The following is a 21168-nucleotide window of genomic DNA, read 5'->3' as shown; positions in this document are numbered from 1 at the left end:
TTGATGATCAAAACTTAAGTATTTATTAACACTGACATCACAAAACATTTCTATAAGGATAGAGTATGTCATCTCCATTAGAGTGTTAAACTGGCTCAGTATTTTTAAAATCACATTGTTATAAATGAAAAACAATCTCAAATCTGTCTTGTTGTTAAAAGAAAAACACACCGTTACACAGTAGTGGTTAGTACTGAAAAAGAAAATAAAGGATCAATATGCACTGTCAAAGCAATTTCCCATGTTTCACAGTAACTCGGGTCGTTGTTGTTGACCGGGGTTGGTAGTCCTCAGAAGTAACATGTTTCCATGGTAACTGGGGACTAAAGTTCTTTGAAGGATTGAGGATTTACATAATGCCCCTGAACACATGCAAGATGATAAACCTGCCCAAGAGCAAGGTAGAAACCGAGGGTATGTGACCAGGCACTGTCCATAGTTTAGTTCATAGTTTAGTTTTCACTTTCACTCCAAGTCGTAGTTATCATATGACAGCCGCTCCAAATGTGTGATACTATCTGAAATAAAATCACAAAAAAGAGAGAAACAATTAATAGTTGCATAATTAAGGAATTTAGCATTTAACACAGAGATTGGTAGTAAATATCTTACCCAGCACCCACTGCTCAGACAGGATCCTGCATCCCTCTGGTCTCCTGCCACCGTACTTCCCGATGCAGATACCCGCCTGCCGCACGGTTTTGCAGACTGTTCCTCCACAGAGCTGGATCAGCTCCAGCAGACTCTGAGTGGGTGGCTGGGAGTGCTGGGACACAAACATGGCTGGCTGGCCTTGGAACAGGTCCTGCTGATGCTCCCCGGCAGACAGGTGCCTCTGGAGACGACAGATCTGGGAGGAGAAACTTGACAGTTAACGACCGGTTCAGAGAGGTACAATCAGGACACGGCGATGCAGGTGGTGTTTTTCTCTGTTCAAGAAAAACACCAGAAAAAATGACAACACCTCAACATGCTTCCTTAAAAGATCATCTGAAAACTGCTTTTTAAAACAAACACATGATAACGTTTGCCTAGTCACAGTTTCCAGAATAGTTTAGCATTTTGGAAAATGCACCTTTTTTTTTACTTTCTTGAAAAACGTAGAAGAAGGTCCGCACACTGTAGTGTGACTGTAGTCTTCTACTGGTCCAGCACCGGCCTACTACGGTTTTGGATGTGCGCGACCACCTTACATTGTTTGTCGTATCTTTTTTACTTTCTTGCCTGAAGTTGATTGATGCCACTCTTATGTCTGTACGCTAAATACTGCCTGAAGTTGGTCAGCTTAGCTTAGCATAAGGACTCAAAACTGTCCAAAGGTTAAAAAATTACCCCACAAGCACCTCTAAAGCTCACTAATTAAAACACTGTGTCTCATTTGTTTAATCTGTACTAAAAACACAGTGTACAGTAGAAACAGTAATTTGCTGTTTTATGTGCCAGACTATTTCTTGGCCAGAACCAGTTGCTGAGCAACCAGCAGAGACACCAAGAAGGTATACTGGTCCAAGAATGAATTCAGTTAAATCATCTTTTTTTTCTATTAAGTCATTGTAGTTTCAAGTCAAGTTAAAATTTCCAGTTACAACATTCAGAATCAGTTAAACCCACTCAGATGTTTTCATTTCCTCTGATTATACACCTACAGTCAGGGTTGAAGCTGAACGCTGGAAATTACATAATTACCAAACTATGAATGAATAACAATAGGCATTTTTCTCTGCAGACATTTTGACATGTCATAGTAGGAAAAGCACAGGTGTTACCAATAAGATTAATGATAGCTCATTCAAGTATCCCAGACAGTGTGAGGATGAGCCAGCATGCACAATGCCAGGACCCTGGAACTGAAGCAGCTGAATGGAAATTCAGCCATCATCAATTCTATTATTTACACCTGTGCTTTTCCTGCTGCGACTTGTCAAAATGTCCTGTCAAAATGTCCTGTCAAAATGTCCTGTCAAAATGTCCTTCTGTAAAAAAAGGCCTGTGATAATGGTCAAAAAAATCTCCCCCTACCAGTGCAACAAAGGGAGAGTGAGGGAGCTGTCAGTCCAGTGCAGTACAGTATATACACGGCCACACAGAAGAGGTCTAATCAGGCAACACAAGTGAAAACACCTGTGTGAACAAGTATTAATCCATATATTAAATATTTATCAGCATGTGTTGCTATGGAACATACATTACACATTATACATTACACGCTTCATGGTGTTTTTGAAACAAAATGTTGGATATGATCATAATGCCAAACACCAGGGTGGGGTAACTGGAATAAGATTATAAAGTGTAGCAGCCCATGTGACCTTTAAGATTTCTTTACATTGTAATTACTGTAACATATGTATATTCATTTCTGTTTTAATTACCATGTTTTTTTTATTTACATGCATAATCATTTGATGGTATACTGTATTTGCTGCCAAGACTGACCATTTTATTAATATGTAATGTTTGTTATAATTGGAAAACCCCAATAAAAATATTGTTTGAAAAGGGTGTGAAGGGACTTTAAGAACTTACTGAACTTACTAAGTGAATTATGAGTTGAGTCAACCTCTTGCTAACCTCGTCAAAACAAGTTTGTTTTGAGACATTGTTGGGTTATTGGCATATTTCCCAGCATTCATCGTGTGTTTGGGTTTTCAAGGTACTTTTCTCTCTTGTAGTTCATCAAGGTTTGAAATGGAAACCCTCACATGTTTCATGGATGTGTCTCATGTGAGTCACAGGTCTTTTCTCTCATAAACATTACAATAATACCAACCGTGGTGATATCATCAACCTGCAGGACACTAACCTGGCACATTTACACCATATTGATATTGATTAATGTGTGCTGTCTCTAAAAATTACGTATGCACATTAACCCAGAAGAAGCACATTAGCAAGTCATCACAGCCACAAATTTGAAACTGTGATTCAATACTGAAACTGGCCTGAAGGTGGCTGCTAGAGATGCAGCAGAAGCTGTGTGAATTTGGCTTTGAGGCACATGAAAAACAGCCACTACAGCAAGATTAAATGCACCATTAAAGCCAATTTAAATAGCACGTAAACTTGAGTAAACGTTTCAAGTAATTGCTGAGGTTACTACATTTTACTACAGTAGAATAACAAACTTTGAACAAACTATTCAGCACTATTTTAGTTAACTTACAACTTTAAGGCAGCCTCATATTTTTAAATTGAATTAACTACAAATCCCATCAGATTCACATTAATTAAGACAACTCCTCGCTCCCTGTTAAACTCTAAGTGGCATTAAAGGGAGCTACAATGACATCTCATGTGCCCGCTTTCATTTCGGCAGCCCACATTGTTAATAAGAGGATTGTCAGCACTGTCTGAGTAAATGAGCGCATGTGAATCTCTTTGAGGTTGTGTTTCTTTTTGGGTTTGTTGATTGACGCTCTGAGCTCTCACTGTGGGCCCGCTATGTATCCAGCAGGGGTCAGCTGCTAAACTGAAGGGGACAATCTGCTCTATTCTGAAGTTGAATGCCAGGAAACAAGCTTTAAGGCTTTCGGTCTTTTGTCAATGTTCACACAGGTTTCACTTTACGTCAAGTAATCATGGAGTGGTCAGAGGGTTGAGAGACAGGGTCAGGTTAAGATTAACCCACATTGTGCACTTTAAAGGGAATGATTGAAGGCTATATGTAAGGTCTATAGTGGGAGAGACAGTCCAACACAAAAGGGAAACATGAAAAAGAGCTAAAGAAAAAAATGCTTACATAAGAAGTACCTAGTACAGTAGACGAATAGGATACTATATTAAAAGGTCTTATTGATAACATTTTTGTGTAGACAAATATTCTTTTTCAAATTATACATCCACAGAGCTTTTAGAAAAGTACAGAATAAAAGTATGGCTTTTCCTGAAAAAAAAAAGAATATTATGACTGTGAATTAATAATTTAAAAAATGTTTCTGGGTCCAAAATTAATGTTTTGTTTATATTTGTGGAAGATATCCGACGTTTGGTTCCCACTTCTAACAAGGCTTGTGAGCCAATAGTAAAAGCGTTGGTATCACGTGGTATCTCTGGGTCGTCAGTTAGTGTGGAAAAAACGGATAAATGACTGAGATTGATGGTAAGTGCCTGGCAACGACTTGTTGTGAAGTAATTGCAATGGAACGTGGGAGGGAGAATGCGACATCTAGTGGCTGAATGTTATCAATATTATCAATAGCACCTTTAAGCCTCAGGAAACCCAGTGTAAATAACCACACAGACATGGACGTGGTGTCACCAAACAAATTGTCAACGTTGAGTACTTTGACATTTACTTTCTGCGGTTTGTTCAACAGCAGTTTGGATTTGCATAAATTTAATCTCATATCGAGTATACTGATGCATTAAAGATACATTTTTCATGACCCACATCCCTGAATTAAATATTCGTCTGTAAACTAGCAGCAAGCTGAAGCCTGGTTGTTGCATGTGTCAAAATCACAGCGCTGAATTTTTCAAATCTCTAGAGGACGGGTCATAGAGATGCCAGTGGTAACAAGCTTTCTCCGATAAACACTTGAAATTGTTACAACATGGATAAGTTGCATTGTAAAGTGCCAACAGAAATCTATTTATTCTTCACATGGGAAATGCTGCCTCCTTACTCTGACAAACCCAGTCAATATCTTTGCAGCCACCAATTTACAGTTACATTTTTTCTTGTTGTGCACAACGAGTCTGCAGAGAGACATACAGCTTGTGCAGCTCCGTAACAACCAATACCAGGCAGGAATAAATTAACAGCCACGTATAACGAGAGACAGCGTGTGCTAGATAGTTCAGCAGAAGTCACATTGTGTGCTCGTAGCATGAAAGCACGTTTAGTGTGTGGGATATTCCCTCCCCTGTGTGTTCAATAACTGTTGCCTTTTAAGTTTGAGTGATTCAGCCTGAACACCTGAAAAAAGTCGATGTTTTTGCAATGACGACAAGTCCTTCCTCTTTGGTAATGTGCCTTAAATATGTTGCATTTCCCTTATACAGTAACTATTACATCAGCCTACTTCCTACAATTCTGTTCTATCCAAATGCGGAGGGCAAATCTAAGGCTTTCCTGTCAAAGAATGAAAAATGGTGCAGTTGAACACTAAATTGTGGATATGCCTAGGTGAACCGACTATTCACTACACAATATAAAGCTCAGCTTATCAAGAATGATTTTGCAGACTGTTAAAGATGGACCAAGGTCTGTCTGTTTTTCAAAGATTTTACTGTTAGAGGGAGTAAAGACACTGAATCAATAGGAGAGCGTCTTTGATGGAGGCACATTCCTGCAGTGTAAGACAAAACATCCTCCTATGTCAATGCCTTTCCTGCGCTACACACCTGCACTCTGTCCCCCACTGTGACAAGATAGCCGTCAGACAGACTTCAGCAAAACCTTTTTTCAGGTTGGAATAATGCTGCAATTACGAGAAAAGACCCCACTCTTTCCATTTGTGTCTTACAGGATAATCATTATAAAACGTACAAGTTGTGTATGGTTGTATCATTATATGTTATGGGGAGCCAGTCCCCTAGTTTTCTAGAGAATCTAACCCAGGTGTGATTCACACAAAACTATTGTTCTTTAAGCCACAGAAAAACAAATAACTCACTCAAGCATGTTTTTCACAGAGGATATCTGAAAATGCTCCAGTCTTTTTAACAACATCAGAGCATGCCAAAAAATGACAATGCTGCCTTTAATAGGTCTGGGAAACGTCCAATCTTTTTTGAGAATCTAAATTAGTATTCAGTCTGATCATTTATAGTATTTACAGTTACGCACACACTTAAAATTAAACGCAAAATAGTTACTCTGAGTGGGATGACATTTTGTCGTGCTATTTCAAGCTAGTGTAGATATGAACGTTTGGGACAGGATATAGAAAAACACCCACAACTTGCCCACATAACCAAAAGCTGACAAAAATCTACAATTTAACAAGCTAGCCTACACTTAAAAAAAATGTTTTCTTGTAAGAGAGAACAAAGAAAGTGATCTGAATGGGTATGAGCAAATAAGGCTTCATTATACTTATGACTCAGGGAGAGATCTGCCAAGTACATTTCATCTGAATTGTGCATAAATCTACCCTGAAGCAGAGGCAAATAAAAAAGGCATGACTATTTTGCGGTCAGAGGTCATCAAGTGGCAACTTAAGCTTGTACCAATAACAAATTATATGAGACTTTATGGACCCTGAGACCCAAAGGAAAATCTGGGAATTTTGGATTGTTTTATAACATTGTGAACTTGTAAAGTAAACAAAAAAAAAAAAAAGGAGAGGGAAATCAGTAGATTTCAGTGGATTTTGCTTTTAGCATCTGCTAAGAACAAAGTAGGAAAACACGTGGAAACAATAAGAGTCATGTCATTAAAAGAAGGCTTCTTCCTTTGAATCTCCCATTCAAAGATGCAAGCGTGTTTGTCGTAGGCCGGGAAACATTTTTCAATGAATGGGATGTACGCTGCTACTATCACAGCTGCATCCTGGGTAGCTGTTCAACTAAAGAAGAAAAAAACATGTGGGTATTACAGAGGATATAGTGAAACGTGTGTAGTTTAGTGCATCTGCTCCGTGCGTACTGAAAGGAATCTCCACTTCGTTGCTCTTCACAGTGACTGGTTACAGTGAGGGAGGGGGGGAGTGGTTTAAACTCACAGTTAGCTAATCAGAGAGGCCAGGGCAGCTCAAACAAGTGGTTGGGGGCTCGATGAAAAGCGAGCACATGCAGTCTGGCACCGGTAACCTAAAGGGAATGACACACTACCTCTAATTCCTGATGGCTTATTCTCCTCTTACAACTTAGAAGTGATTAAAAGGAATCTGCAGAAACCTGAAGAGGATTGTTTACACTTGGATGCTGCCGGGGAAAGACATCCAGGCACTGAGAGAAGATTAAGGCCAACCTAAAAACTTTATTTTAAGGTAAATAACTCTACTATGAAGATGCTGAATGTGCTAGTTTTAAGTTTCTGCCTTGGTCTGGGGACAGGATACAGTGCTTTAGGTAAGAGACAATATCAGATCCAAAACGGGCCGTGCAGCTACACCTTTCTGCTGCCTGAGCAGGAAAACTGCCAAACGCAGAGCAGCAACTATCCGGTTCAAGAGGATGGACCTGTGGACAACGAGGAGTCGGCTCAGAGGCTGGAACAACTGGAGATCATCATGGAGAACAACACACAGTGGCTGCTTAAGGTAAAGTTGTGTCAAGCCCATATGATATCACATCAATACATGAGACTGTGAGTGATAGTTTCAGAGGAAAAGAGGATATTTAGGTATCTGAGACAGACCTTTATGATGTGTAAGAGAACAAAATGTGCTGAAGAGCTACACTGTCTCAAAACAGGTGTCACTGGAGACATCAATACATCCTTTCCAATTGTCTGGAAAGGAAAGAAGGTATCATTTTTAAGAAAATCAAACACCTAGTGAGGAGCATAAGGATAATTTTGATTTTTTTTGGATGATAATTAGATTGAGGATGTGAAACATCAGCAAATTTTAATATCCAGGATTGTTCTTACTCACAAAAATTAAAGGATAACAGCTGCTTTTGTTTTCATGCCATGAGCAGATGATTCAGGCTCATACTAAACCACAAACTCGTTCTTAAGTGCCACACTAACATGAGTAAGGCTTCGCCAATACCACAAAATAAAATAGTGATAAAACTGCTCCATTAAACAAGAGACATGACAAAATCAATTTAAAACAAGAAAAGGTTTACATCAACGACAACAATTTTGTCTAAATGTGTGGTTATGTCATAGTTGTAACACATAAAAAAAAAACACGGCATTACCAGCATTTTTGTTTTTAAAAAAAGCTCTTTTCTCTTCTTTGGGAATCTATCCTCATTTAGCAGACGTGGAACATAAAAACATAACAAATGTGCTGAGTTTCTGTGAGACACTTTCATTCAGTGCAAAGGGACATAATGGGTTTGATGGCTCACAAAGACTCAACACAGGTGTCCACACGAGGGACACATACTTCCCTTTCAGCTTGCTGAGCCATTACTTGTGCGAGTGAAAGAAGTGAACGGCCTCTTGTCTAATTCCCTCTCTTCTCCCTCTTCAGAGTGTGGTTACTGATCAGAACTATACAAGACGAGCCAGACAAGACGAGAACGCAGCACAGCTTGATCACACAATCCCTGTCTCGTAACATAAAACAGGCTCTGATCTGTTCCACAGGAGAGCTCAGAGGGCACAGAGGCTCAAGTGCTGCTTCAGAAATCAAAGCCCGCTCGCAACACCAGTGAACACTTCACAAAGTCCGACGGCACATAGGTTATTTCTTACAAACAAAGAAGCATTGCTGATTAATGATGTGTCACCTAAGATTTTGTTGTATCAACATACTTACTTAATCTTCTGTTGTGTGACTTCCCCAAATTGATTTGCGTGAGAAGATAAATATAGGAGAAGAAATCTCAGCTACTGTGAGGTGTGATGGTTAAAGTTTTACAACACAAATGTTCTTTCCTAAAATTCACTTACTTTGCCATAAAGAACTGATTTGCAAGAACTATAACACCCAAATATAATACATATTCTCACTATTAAATATTATACCTAACTGTATTAACAAAGTGGAAGAATTAGACTTTGTAAACGTCTATCAGGAGGCGTAGGTGCTACGGACATTACTAGCTTTGTGACCCTGAAAAAATATGTGAAAAAAAAGCTGGTAAGTGTGGTAGAGAGGTGAGGAGTTCCACAGCTTCATCATCACAGATAAAAAAAAAAAAGACACATTTCTCCTGCAGCTAGACAGTAAAAGAAAAAAAAAAACACTGCAGTAACTGTAAGCCTTCTACCTTGAGTGCAACCTTAATTAATTTAAAATTATATATGGGAGTGTTCAAATAATGAAATTCTACTTTTGATTAAAAGGCGCATTGGGTAAAATGTACCCACTCCATGTTGTGAAAGGTTTCAGCTCCCCAGGACCCTGAAGAGTAACAGGCAGGTAAAGGAAACAGAGGCATTGATGGATGGATGGATGGATGATATATAACTTTACTTATTCAGGGAAGTGCCTCACTGAGGTTATAAACCTCTTTTACAGGAGTGGCTTGATGGATGGAAGAGGTTATTGTTAATAATTTGAGAAAACAACTAAGCGCCACTTAATTTAGAGCAACCAGACTGTCACTTAAAAGCCTAAATAGCTTCACACTGCTGTCTAGTGGCAGTTCAACAAGCCTATGGTTCGGTTTGTATTGCGGTTTTTGGGTCACGGTTTCAGTTTGTTTTGCACATTAGGGAGAAGAAAAATATAACCATTTCCAATTTGTTTGATCTCCAAACTATATAAATAGATACTGTAGATTGATTGATAGTAATCAATGGTATTTCTATATTATATGAAACCAAAACACAGATTTTATACTTGAAATAAGGCGGGCTACTTAATGGTAAAGTAGGCCTTTGTTCAGATAATTGCCTCTTCTATGTCTCCGGCACCTCATCAAATAATTAGCAGGCCTGTATTTAATAGTGGTGCAACGGCTCGGTTTTGCATCCCCACTGCGGCTACATAAACATATTCAGGATGTCTACAGAAAGTATTCTTCATACGATCCACAAGCATGCTTCTTCTGCGCTTTATGTTGAAAAAACTTTTCCAAATCAGTACACAGTAGAGACTTCCATCAGGCGTGATTTAGGTATTTAAAACAGTCACTTGATTTCTCAAATTCCTATTCACGCCGCACCGGCTGATGACATCTGAGGAAAACAATTTGTTGCGGAACACAGTCATCCCTTACTGACGCCTTTGAGGCGCACGGACTAAACAACTGATTTGATCATCGACTGTAAATGGGACATCCTGCCAACATTTCAAATGACAGCCTTCCACCTACCACACATCCCTTTGTGTCTCCAAGAACATAAACAAAGTGGACGTCATGAGAGGAAGACAAACAAAATTAGCACTAATTGCAGATGTTACTGGTATTTTCCATAAGAAAAAAATAATAATAGAATTGGCTATTTGGGGCTGCATTGCTGACTGATGAGTAAACAACAAAAGTGATTATGCAAACTTACTGTAGATATTCAACGGACGCCGGTTTCCAGTTGCACACGCACATGTCACACTGTCATGAAGGATGTAACTCCTCACTCAACACTTCCATCCTGTTTACGAGTCGTGTGACCTGATTGCCACTCAGGAACACAACGCAGGAAATAACTTAATGATTGGTCTCGGTCTAAATATGGCAATACTGTAAGGTAGATAAGGACACATCTCGTAAAGATGAAACATTGACCTTTTCCCACTCTGAGGGCATCGATGCTCATTGTATTATTCCTATGAGTAAGAGGTTTGATATGGTCAAGGATACATCAGAAATGGAAATGTTTTTAACATCTTGAGTCAAGATGATCTAAAAAAATAAAATAAAAATGAATAAACTCAAGCTTCTTATTTGCTAAGAAAACATTACAATCTCGTACTTTGCACATTTTGACCTTTAGGACGAAACAATGATTTTTTTATGTTTCAATTCAAAGAAGCTTCTAAAATATTTGAAACTATATAATAAAAACAATTTAAAATACTTTGTCGTGTGACAGTTCTGTTCAACATCATCCCTATAACTCTCCTTGACTAACGGAAAAAGATGCTTCATCATAAATCTCTAATAAAGCATCATCAATCTATCTCCGAAATAGGTTGTTAAATGCATATTCTCAATCAGTAATAGCATAAAAGTAGAGGAAAATTGATGGCAATACAGATTTTTCAAATCACCAAATCACCATCGTTGCCAGAATATTATGTGGAGACCATGTGATGATGTGTGAGTCAGACAGAAGGGAAAATGGTAAACTACAGTATTCCAACAAGATCATAAGGTTGGTGTGTAATACAACAATGTTATATACAAAGTTTCTACCATACATATTAAGATCAGAAACTTTGAACACATTTTTTCTTAACTTCATGGCTACACATCATAGTCTGTATATAAGAAGTAGACATGCTCACTGTGACGTCACCCATTGGTTTGAGGACTACAGTTATGAAGCCTTGAGTTTGGAATTTTTTTTTTTTTAGGCGACCAAAAAGGTTATAATTAACTTTCATGAACTAAAAACACACTGTGAAAGGGTTAAAGTTGGGAGTTTAAACTCCCAGTCCGGACAATGCCGTAGTAGCGATCTGTCAATCACAAGGTAGCCACGCCCTAAAGCATACCCTGCTTTATGCTCTATTTGACTCTAAATGGGACCATAATTTACTAAATGAATATCATGCTGTATTGAAGAAGACTTTAAACTAGCGATTGAGACCATAAACTCATGTTTACAATGTTTAATGAGGTAATAAATCAAGTGAGAAGTAGGGTCATTTTCTAATTGACTTCTATACAATCAGACTTCTTTTTGCAACCAGAGGAGTCGCCCCCTGCTGGCTGTTAGAAAGAATGCAAGTTTAAGGCACTTCGTATTGGCTCTACTTTTTCAGACATGGAAGTTGCCGCCTGCTACACACCCGATAATAATACACAGTTTGTCTTTTATCATACAGTAAACTGTCAATACTTCACTCTCAATGGTGTCAACTGCACTCCAGTCAGTGTCAATGAACACTCAAAAGAAGTCCTTGAAACAACACGGTGAATCTGAACAAGAAAAAAAAAAACAAGTGACGACAAGGACGGAGGTTGCTCAAGAGCGCAAGCAAGAAACAGAGCTGCTCTGTGTCCAACAGTACAGAAGCAGACTGTAATGAGCAGCACCCAGCTGTTAATCTGTGAACTACCCTATGAGTGCAATACAGGATTGTGGATGCACAACAAAACCACTGGTTAATGATACTATTCAATGACTCTTAAAAACTGTCTCAAGCTAATTGTCTTTCTTCTGTGCTGCAGCTGGAGAACTACATACAGGACAGCATGAAGCAGGACATGGTCCAAATCCAACAGACTGCTGTACACAATCACACGGCTACCATGATTGAAATCGGAACAAACCTGCTGAGTCAAACCGCAGAGCAAACAAGGAAACTGACCAATGTGGAGGCACAGGTGAGGCTGTACTGCTCGCTATGTTAAACATATAGAAGTACACAACACTAAAAAGTGCACACATGCTCTGCAAAAGAACAGAGAATGTCAAAACTGTTTACATATAAGCATAATAGGGTTCCTAACAGGATAACATGCTAATGAAAATGTGGTGCAAGTTGTTTTTTAATGACATGAATACATTAACATACTTGCTTTCCATTCAAAGATGCAAGCCTAAGCAGTGTGATACACTGCATTAAATAATGTAAAAAGAAAATAAGCAGAGGGGAAAACAGGCATAACTGCGTCAGTTTATTATTGTGGCTACACGTCAATGACCTTATGTGAGCCAACTGTACAGCATTTCCTGTTATTAGCACACTCGTATTCCCACAGAAAGGGTCTATCAGTTTGTCACAATCAGACATCCGTCTGTTCAAAGGCATCAACAGCTCCATTGGAGACACATAGCTCGGATCCATGTAAACAACCTGCTTTTTGCTGAGTTCAGTTCCTCCGAACTGGGAAATTAGAGGCAAGGTCCCCAACCCCAGAGTTTAGTTCAATACGTCGGCCTGTGGAAATAGGTGGATTTTGAACGTTTCCCTTGTTCAGGTACGTCTGCTGTATTGGAATTTGGTCGTTGTTTCCTGTCATGGTTTTTCCATTTCGCAAATGGCTGTTTGTTCACTCCAGAAGTGCAAACAGGGCTGGTATTAAACTTGATCCACTACTAGAAGACATAACTTATTATCCAAATCATTTTGAGAAAATGCATTTTAGGATTGTTATGTCATTTAGGATTTTCATACACGTTATTCATTGCTCCTTTGCCATATGTTCTCATATGTTACATGCTTTTTTACTTTCTTTTTTCTGCTGCAAGTCATGTTGTTATTTGCATACTGTATTAAACATTGAAATGGGGAAATGTCAGATGCATCTGCATGATTTCAAAGTAAAATGGCAAAAGTAGAACACAACCTGTTTGCAGTTATGAGTTAAACTTGGGACCACGCTGTGTTTTGTGGAGAAACAATTATGGCATAATTGGAGGATCTAGAGCCCTTCTTGAAGCTAATGTGAAGTACAAAGCATTTAGTTCATAGTTAAAAACATTTAAAAATCTTCTGATAGATGAATGGACGATTTCACAAGCTATCTCTTGGACACAGCCCAACTGAACTGCTTCTCTTGTTCTTTTGTTTTCAGGTAATTCGTCACACAACTCGACTTGAGCGTCAACTTCTTGAAAATTCCTTGTCAACCAACACGTTGGAAAAACAACTAATCATCCAAACAAATGACATCAGCAAGCTGAATGACAAAAACAGGTGAGGACATCACGTGTCATAAAGTCACAGATAACACTCATTTTCAGCATCACCGACGGTACAGCTTCGTGCTAATGTGGTAAGCAAAGCTGCTGAACTTGTTGCCTGCTTCTCCTCAGCTTTCTGGAGAAAAAGGTGGACGAGTTGGCGGAGCAGAGGCAGGTGGAGCTGAAGATGCTGCGAGATGAAAAAGACCAGCTTCAGACTCTGATACTGAGGCAGACAGCCATCATAGGCGAGTTGGAGCAGCAGCTGCTCAAAGTCTCCTCCAACAACACCGTACTGCAGCGTCAGCAGCAGGAGCTACTAGACACCGTGAACAACCTCATTCACACCATCTCTGCTGGGTCAGCGCGGGGTGAGTTTGCACTTCAAGTCAACATAATCTCATTGATGCACTATTAAGTTTTATATTTGTAAAACATATCCACGCTTGGGTGATGCCAGTCTGCTGTAGTCACTGGAAATCAATCTAACACCTGCACAAACTAATCCAATCAAATGGCCCTGCAACAAATACAACCTATGTTTCATTTCTGTGTGTGTGGTTGTTCTGTCGTATTGGATTGCACAAAAGAAAGGCCACCTAACTTTAATTACCACATGCCTCACTGTAAAAACACTGAAGCAATGAATGTGACCTTTTTTCTTCTCAGAAGATGTGAACTTATCAAAGGAGGACGGTGAAATGCCAGGTACAATAGTGTGGTGTCAAATTAACAAGGCTGATTTCCTCTGCAGAGAGCAAAACTGTCATGATGCAGGACACTCCTACCACGTTCATGGACTGTGCTGCTGTCTTCAAGTCAGGAAACACCCAAAGTGGAGTCTACACTCTCACATTACCCAACACTACAATAGAGGTTAAGGTAAAGTAAGCCTGTTTAATTGATTCACACTGAGCATGCACTGACCCACCAACACTTGCACAACCTTGTGAATCACACCTCTGGAAGTGCTCAGTAAACAGTGTAGTTCAATTAAAACCTTCTCAGACTTTATTAATGATGTGGATGCTTGAGCTGAAACTGTGATCTCCTTAGAAACTTGTCAGCGAACAAGACTTCAATTCTGTATCGCTTCCCTGGCTGCAACCTAACATTTGTTTTGACCAAACTCAAATAAGACGGCATTGTCAAATTATAAATGAGCATGGATTCTTTACAGAGCATTAATCTTGAATTATTAATTGCAGCAACTCCTTTTTCCCTTGTGTTTGAAGGCTTTCTGTGACATGGAGACAGAAGGAGGTGGGTGGACAGTACTACAAAAACGCTTTGACGGCCATGTTGACTTTCACCGTACGTGGCAGGAGTACAAAAAGGTAAAAGCTATCAAGAAGAAATTCCTCCCTTAAAAAAATACAACCTAGGCTACGGTTTCCATTCTGAATGCACAATACAGTGAGCAGATTTGGTTGTGGCCATCGACTGAAAGCGATTTAAAAGGCCTGGTGGTGATTCTGCTCTGTTAGAAGCAACTACAAACACAGAGATCCTAAGTGATCACCATTCATGAAAATAATGCCAGCTGGGCATCACCAACATTTGGAAATCACTATAATTTGCCACCTTTCAAGCACCAGTTCAATCACAGCACATCTTATACTTCTGATTCCCAAAAATAGACCAGCATTGCCAATGCCGAGTAGGAGATAAATGGGCCGACACTGTGCCAAAAAGAATCTTAAGTCCCTACAGAGCAATCATGACAGAGGAAAGCATTCATGCCATTTCCTTTATCCCTACCACAATGCAAGCTCACTTTAAACTGGCATACTTCCTTATTAATATCTCATTGTGAATGTGAATATTTGTGGTTGCTGTGCGTAACTGCTGAAAGTATTTGAAGTAGGGCTGTCAATCTATTCAAATATTTAAACGTGATTAATTGCATGATTGTCCATAGTTAATCGCGATTAATCGCAAATTAATCACACTTTTTTATCTGTTCAAAATGGATCTTAAAGGGAGATTTGTCAAGTATTTAATACTCTTATTAACATGGGAGTGGGCAAATATGCTTGATTTATGCAAATAAATGTATATATTTATTATTAGAAATCAATTAACAACACAAAACAATGACAAATATTGTCCAGAAACCCTCACAGGTACTGCGTTTAGCATAAAAAATATGCTCAAATCATAACTCAAACTGCAGCCCAACAGGCAACAACAGCTGTCAGTGTGTCAGTGTGCTTACTTGATATGACTTGCCCCAAACTGCATGTGATTATCATAAAGTGGGCATGTCTGTAAAGGGGGGACTCGTGGGTACCCATAGAACCCATTTTCATCGACATGTCATGAGATCAGAGGTCAAGGGACCCCTTTGAAAATGGCCATCCCAGTTTTTCCTACTATTATGACATGGTTGGTACCATTGGATTCCTTAGGTTTTCTAGTTTCAAATGATGTCAGGATCTTCACTCTAGCTTTAAAACTGAGCCCGCTACAACCTAACAAACTGAGTTGCGTTTATAAGTTAAAGAAATTAGTGGTGTTAAAACGAATTTGCGTTAACGCGTTATTATTGTGTTAACTTTCACAGCCCTGATTTGAAGTATTCTGATGAAATATTACAGTTCCAGGGAAAATAACTTTCAGTGTAATAGCCAATAAATGTACATGGTGGTCCTCTGTCTGTTTGCTGTTTTGCAAATGGAAAAAAGCAACCTACAAGCCCCTCCTGCAGGGGTTTAACAAGGTTTAATTACATTTCTTTTCTGTCTTTTCAGGGGTTTGGAGACCCTTCGGGTGAATTCTGGTTAGGAAATGAATTTGTCTCCAGACTGACAATTCAACAGTCCTACAAACTGAGGATCCAGCTGAGCGACTGGGAGGGAAACTCTGAATTCTCACAATATGACCAATTTTCTCTCAACAATGAAGCACAAAATTACAGGTACGTTGTACTGACAACATCAAAGAAACAAGTGTGTCACATGCTTGGTGGCAATTACTGAACATTTTGTTTAATTTTTGTTAAGCCAATATTTTATTATTTAGTTATTAAGGGCAAAGAAGCCCACCAGCAAATAACACTTCTCTCTTACAACAGTGCTTTTTGAAGTCTGTAATCTTGAACACAAACCGAAAACTGGTGCCAATTTTCAAGGAGCACAACTAAAGCACAGCCTCGAAACTCAAAGCCTTGCAATTATTATGAAGAGATTAACAACTAACTATGTTAGTGATATCATACAGCGGTGCATCCTTGAGCAAATAAAAAGCATCTCTGAAGCACCAACTTTAGAAGAACTCACATGTAGTGTAATGGCCATCTATTTCATTCATGAATATCTTCCCAAAGCTAAAAGCATAATGGCTGTAATTATCTTATCATACAAATTTTTTACTAGCCTGGATCTGAATAATCACCCACATCTGGGTTTTTTAAGCAATTCAAATAAATTGAATAATGAAGTGAAACGATTCAGTCTGATCATCAGACTAATTCTCCACAGTTGGTTCATTGACAGTGAAGATGAGACCACGCTAATGGACACATGGGCAGTGCTTGTGGGGATTTTCCACTGAATTTGCTCTGGTTGTTAACTCCGAGCACTAATGTGCAAGAAGGATTAATTCTACACTCTTGATTGATAATTTATTCTGACACAGTGACCCTGCCTGGAACGCATCACGCATATATTTATCTCCTGAAATCTACTTTAAAAAAAAAAAACAGCTCACAACTGCTGACCTCCTACTTTTATTTAAAAGCAAAACACATTATAGAAATTCCTCTGGATGGTGGTTCTTTGCTGTATACGATATCTACTTCCTCATACTGACGTACTGGCGTCAGCCCAAAGAAAATGTAATAAAACAGGTCAGTGTTTGAAAAATAGGAAATACATTAAATGTCTTGGATTTCAAACATTCGGTCTGCACTTCTTGGCAATAACACAACCGTCAGAAGTATTTTACTTCCTTTGAATTTGACAAACAGACCTTGAAATGCTCCAATTCAACAGTTCTTTTCAGGTCTTAAGTCTACTTGACTATGACCAATCTCCAGTTAGTTGGCTCAGTAATTCCAAATAACTCCTACAAAGAAACTGCACAACTGCACAACGCAAATCCTTAATTTGGCAAAAAAATTAAAATAGCATGACAACATATGAAATCACCAAGCTGCTTGTGAAAATCACAAAGAGGACAAAACTGTGATGCAAATAGCACACACTTTAATCCTTATTATAGATCCAGCACTAGTGACGCCGCGACCTGAACTGTACAAGTGAGTTGGACGTTGCCTTTTGAGGAACAGCAATCACAGACTTCCTCCTCCTCTTCCTTCATTTTTCCTTTTCCATCCTACAGGATACACCTTAAAGGCTTCGGTGGAACAGCAGGCAAAATAAGCAGCATCGGGCAGCCAGGAAGTGATTTCAGTACAAAGGATGCAGACAACGACAAATGTGTTTGCAAATGTTCACAACTGACAACAGGAGGTGAGAAACACATTTTTGTAAATAACTTCTGGATATTAGTGTGCTCGTCAGGCAAATACGATAATCACGTAGATTTGTGATGCCACTTGTTGTGGAACAAATTCCCACCCACCCAACTCTTGGCACTTACCCTAAAAATCTTCAAGAGCATTTTAAGGGCTCCCGGACTTTTGTAGCCAGGTCAAAGAGCACAATTAGCTCAGAGTTAATCACTGATCAACTCATTGGGGAATTCAGCCCCTACAATGGCTGACATTAATAGCCTGGGAACAGAGCTGTTCCCTCTCTCCTCTCGTAGCTTAAAGGTCCTCCTCCATTCCCTTGAAAGTGACTCCGCTGCCAGAAGTTTGTCTCCCTCTGTATCGGGGTCTGCCAAGTGAGCATGAAAGCATGAAAACTCTAACCCTCTCTCTTTTTTCCCATGAGGGGTCTCTCACTGGGGACTCCATATGCACATTATGCACAATCATGACTGGGTGGCACTGACCCAGTAAAAAGTGTAAAGCAGGATCTGCCGTTACAAATATGAAGCTACTAAATCTGTATAAAACCATATAAATTATGCAAAACCATATTACGAGCCCAGTTATTACTGCGGAACAAAACACAAAATCCAGAGTCTTAAACATATAGACCAAGATACCATCCAGTCTCTTCCCAGCACACACTGATGAAAACTTAAAACTGGGACCTAAAACAAAAGGGGTGTGTCCAAGATAAGTGTCAGTCTCTATGACAACATCTCCACATAAGAGCAGTAGCAATTTTACTGTCACATCCAGTTAGATGCTGCCAAACGTGAAACGCCTGCCTTGACACCATGAAACGTACAGACGAGTGTGTACAGACACTTTTTAACAAGGAGCTTCTCTGCTCATATGGAGTAAATGGTACAGCTTGTTCACCTCAAACGTTCAGGTTTTACAGGAGTATAGGCAGTCTCCAGATGGCACCGTTTACAAAGCCTGCACATATATACAGTTTTAATTTAGTTAGAGTTCTAGTGTGTGACGATGGTTGTGTATAAATGGACTGAAAACCACCACAAGATGACATAAAGATGGTTTAATTTTGAAAGGAGCTTTACAGTTTGTAATATTCGCTTTTATTCAATAGCTTTGCCATGTGACCATGAAACATTTACACACATCGGGTCACACGTGTGGAACAGTGAAAGTTTTCAGTCCACCAAACTAGCACTTTCTTAAAGGACCAATGTGTAACAATTAGGGGGATAATTACTATTAACTAATAATCTATTGGCAGAAATGGAATATAATATTAAGTATTAGTATTGAGTTGTGTTTTCGTTAGCTCAGAATGAGCCATTTATGAACCGGCCGTCATGTTTGTACAGTAACTCAGAATGGACAAACCACTGTGTTAACTTTTCCTGCTTGGGCCGGAGTCGATAACGTTACTCGCTCTCGCTTCACTCAGTCGCCGGGAAACAAGACTCAGGAAACCTCTGTTGGTCTTGAGGAGCTGCAGCATTTATTTCTGCACAAACTGCAACTTCCACTGTACATTCACTTGATATTCTCAAAGCTAAACTAACTCTGTCTTCTGCTCCACTGCACACATTCGCCGCCGCTGTCTCTCTCTTGCTTCACCACTCACCTTCCACATCCGCACACACTCTACATACTGGCTCTGCTATTCTCAAAATGACCTACGCTACTCTTACAACAGCTCTAGATAGGGCCATTCATGTCTTAACGCCGGCCACCGTAGCAATCCTACATGCTTGGCACGCGGGAGAGGCTTCAGTCTGCAACCTCACCGCTAGATGCCACCAGGTGTTACACATTGTCCCTTTAAAACAGGCAACTATACCATACTGTAGAAAAGAGAGCAAACACCACCCCTGTCCTACACAGAGTTGCATGCATTATCCTCTTTGACAACATTACATCTAAATTTAAGTTTGTTTTCATGTTCTAGGTTGGTGGTTTGATGCCTGTGGTCCGTCCAATTTGAACGGGATGTATTACCAGCAAGGCCAAAACTCAAATCGCTTCAATGGCATCAAATGGTACTACTGGAAAGGCTCGGGCTACTCACTGAAGTCCACTACAATGATGATCAGACCAGCAGACTTCTCGGGTTCCCTTTGAACTGTCTCTCTCAGATTAAACAGTGGGAAAAGGAAATTCTGCACGACAAACAGCAACAAACAACAAAACCAAAAATAAAAAGTATCAAGGGAACCAAAGCACTTTTTTTTATTTTTACATACCTTTGGAAAGACATATTTTGTGCATGTTTATGTGTTTAATAGTTTGAATCAAATGGGTTGTTGCAAGAAATTGTGAAATATGGACTGTCAAAATGGCAAATATCTATACTGAAGTACTTATAACTGTGGAATACTGTATGTATAGATAACTATAGGTATAGTGATTACATTGAGATTAATCTAATTTCTTTAAAGATTTTAATTTAGTTCAAACATCCATTTAACTATGTTTTGAATAATAGCTGCCTATGTCATTGGGAAAAAGAGACTATGGTACAACAAGCAGGTAAACAACTGGCTCAAAGGGATTGCTATGTTTCTGCTGAATGCCTAAAATGTAAATGAAAATGTAAAAATGCCACAGAAAATGTTTCTCTTAAGATAACCGTGTTTTTCTCCTGAGAATGTATGTACATTTGTTGTTTAATTTATATGTAGATTTTAAGTTTGATATTTAACACAATTATATATGATGGAGATTTGTTACAGATCTTAGAGTCCTATCTAGTTAACGATTTCATTGCACAAACACTAAGAGGAAAATAATTCTGCAGTACCTTCCAACACACTTTAGGGAATGTATTTTTTTTATTTATGTAATGTTTCTTTTAAAGCTTCAACAAGCTAAATTTATGAGAAAGTTGTACAAGTGAGGTAGCTGAATCTCTTACAAGTAAACACTGGCTTTAGATTTTCTCAAAGTGTTTGACTGTAATGCTCTACCAGCTGTTATATACCTGAAGTTGAATATTGAACACTAAGGAAAAGAGACGTAAGCCTAAACTCGAAAGTCATTTTCCACAATAGTCCTGCTCTATACTATAACAATGAATAGCCTGGTGAATGCACAATTGCCAGATCACTACAACTTTTTCAACAATGTTTTATAATTTCAAGTACAAAATAAAAATTCTAAATGCTCAAAAGTTTCATTTTTTATTGTTGCTTTTATAAAGGACCAATATGTAATATACAGTTTTTACTGTAATAAATCATTAAATGACCATGATATGTCATCAGAGATTAAGGAAACATGCTTGGTGCTCTGGCTTCTCCGACAACAATGCTACAGCCAGTATGTTCTC

General features: G+C 39.0%; 2 protein-coding genes across 3 annotated transcripts in view; one reads left to right on the top strand and one right to left on the bottom strand.

Moving 5' to 3' along the window:
• mcph1 (microcephalin 1) overlaps positions 1-21168 on the bottom strand; it is a 35973-nt gene continuing 14805 nt past the window's right edge. Inside the window, exons 14-15 of one of the 2 annotated variants that reach the window (XM_037782300.1) lie at positions 613-850; positions 1-518 (exon numbers count right to left, since the gene is read on the bottom strand). In XM_037782300.1, coding sequence (XP_037638228.1) covers positions 466-518; positions 613-850 — 291 coding nt within the window. In that variant the 3' untranslated portion in view covers positions 1-465. The remainder of the gene's footprint in view (positions 519-612; positions 851-21168) is intronic. The other variant, XM_037782299.1, reaches the window with a different exon arrangement.
• On the top strand, positions 4142-21033 carry angpt2a (angiopoietin 2a). Its single transcript, XM_037782335.1, has 9 exons — positions 4142-7208; positions 11911-12066; positions 13261-13382; positions 13502-13740; positions 14124-14251; positions 14605-14706; positions 16123-16289; positions 17714-17844; positions 19789-21033. The coding sequence occupies exons 1-9, from the start codon at positions 6951-6953 to the stop codon at positions 19959-19961; spliced, it is 1476 nt and encodes a 491-aa protein (XP_037638263.1). The 5' UTR covers positions 4142-6950; the 3' UTR covers positions 19962-21033.

Source organism: Sebastes umbrosus, chromosome 10, assembly GCF_015220745.1.
Source record: "Sebastes umbrosus isolate fSebUmb1 chromosome 10, fSebUmb1.pri, whole genome shotgun sequence".
Lineage (NCBI taxonomy): Eukaryota > Metazoa > Chordata > Actinopteri > Perciformes > Sebastidae > Sebastes > Sebastes umbrosus.
The sequence above is the reverse complement of the archived record's forward strand: the minus strand, read 5'-3'. Positions and strand labels throughout refer to the sequence as shown.

Excerpts from the sequence above, each read along its gene's own strand:
- angpt2a (XM_037782335.1), top strand. The coding sequence starts at position 6,951 with ATGAAGATGCTGAATGTGCTAGTTTTAAGTTTCTGCCTTGGTCTGGGG. Across the intron at positions 13,383-13,501 it reads AAGCTGAATGACAAAAACAG|CTTTCTGGAGAAAAAGGTGG; the intron begins GTGAGGACATCA and ends GCTTCTCCTCAG. Across the intron at positions 14,252-14,604 it reads ACACTACAATAGAGGTTAAG|GCTTTCTGTGACATGGAGAC; the intron begins GTAAAGTAAGCC and ends TTGTGTTTGAAG.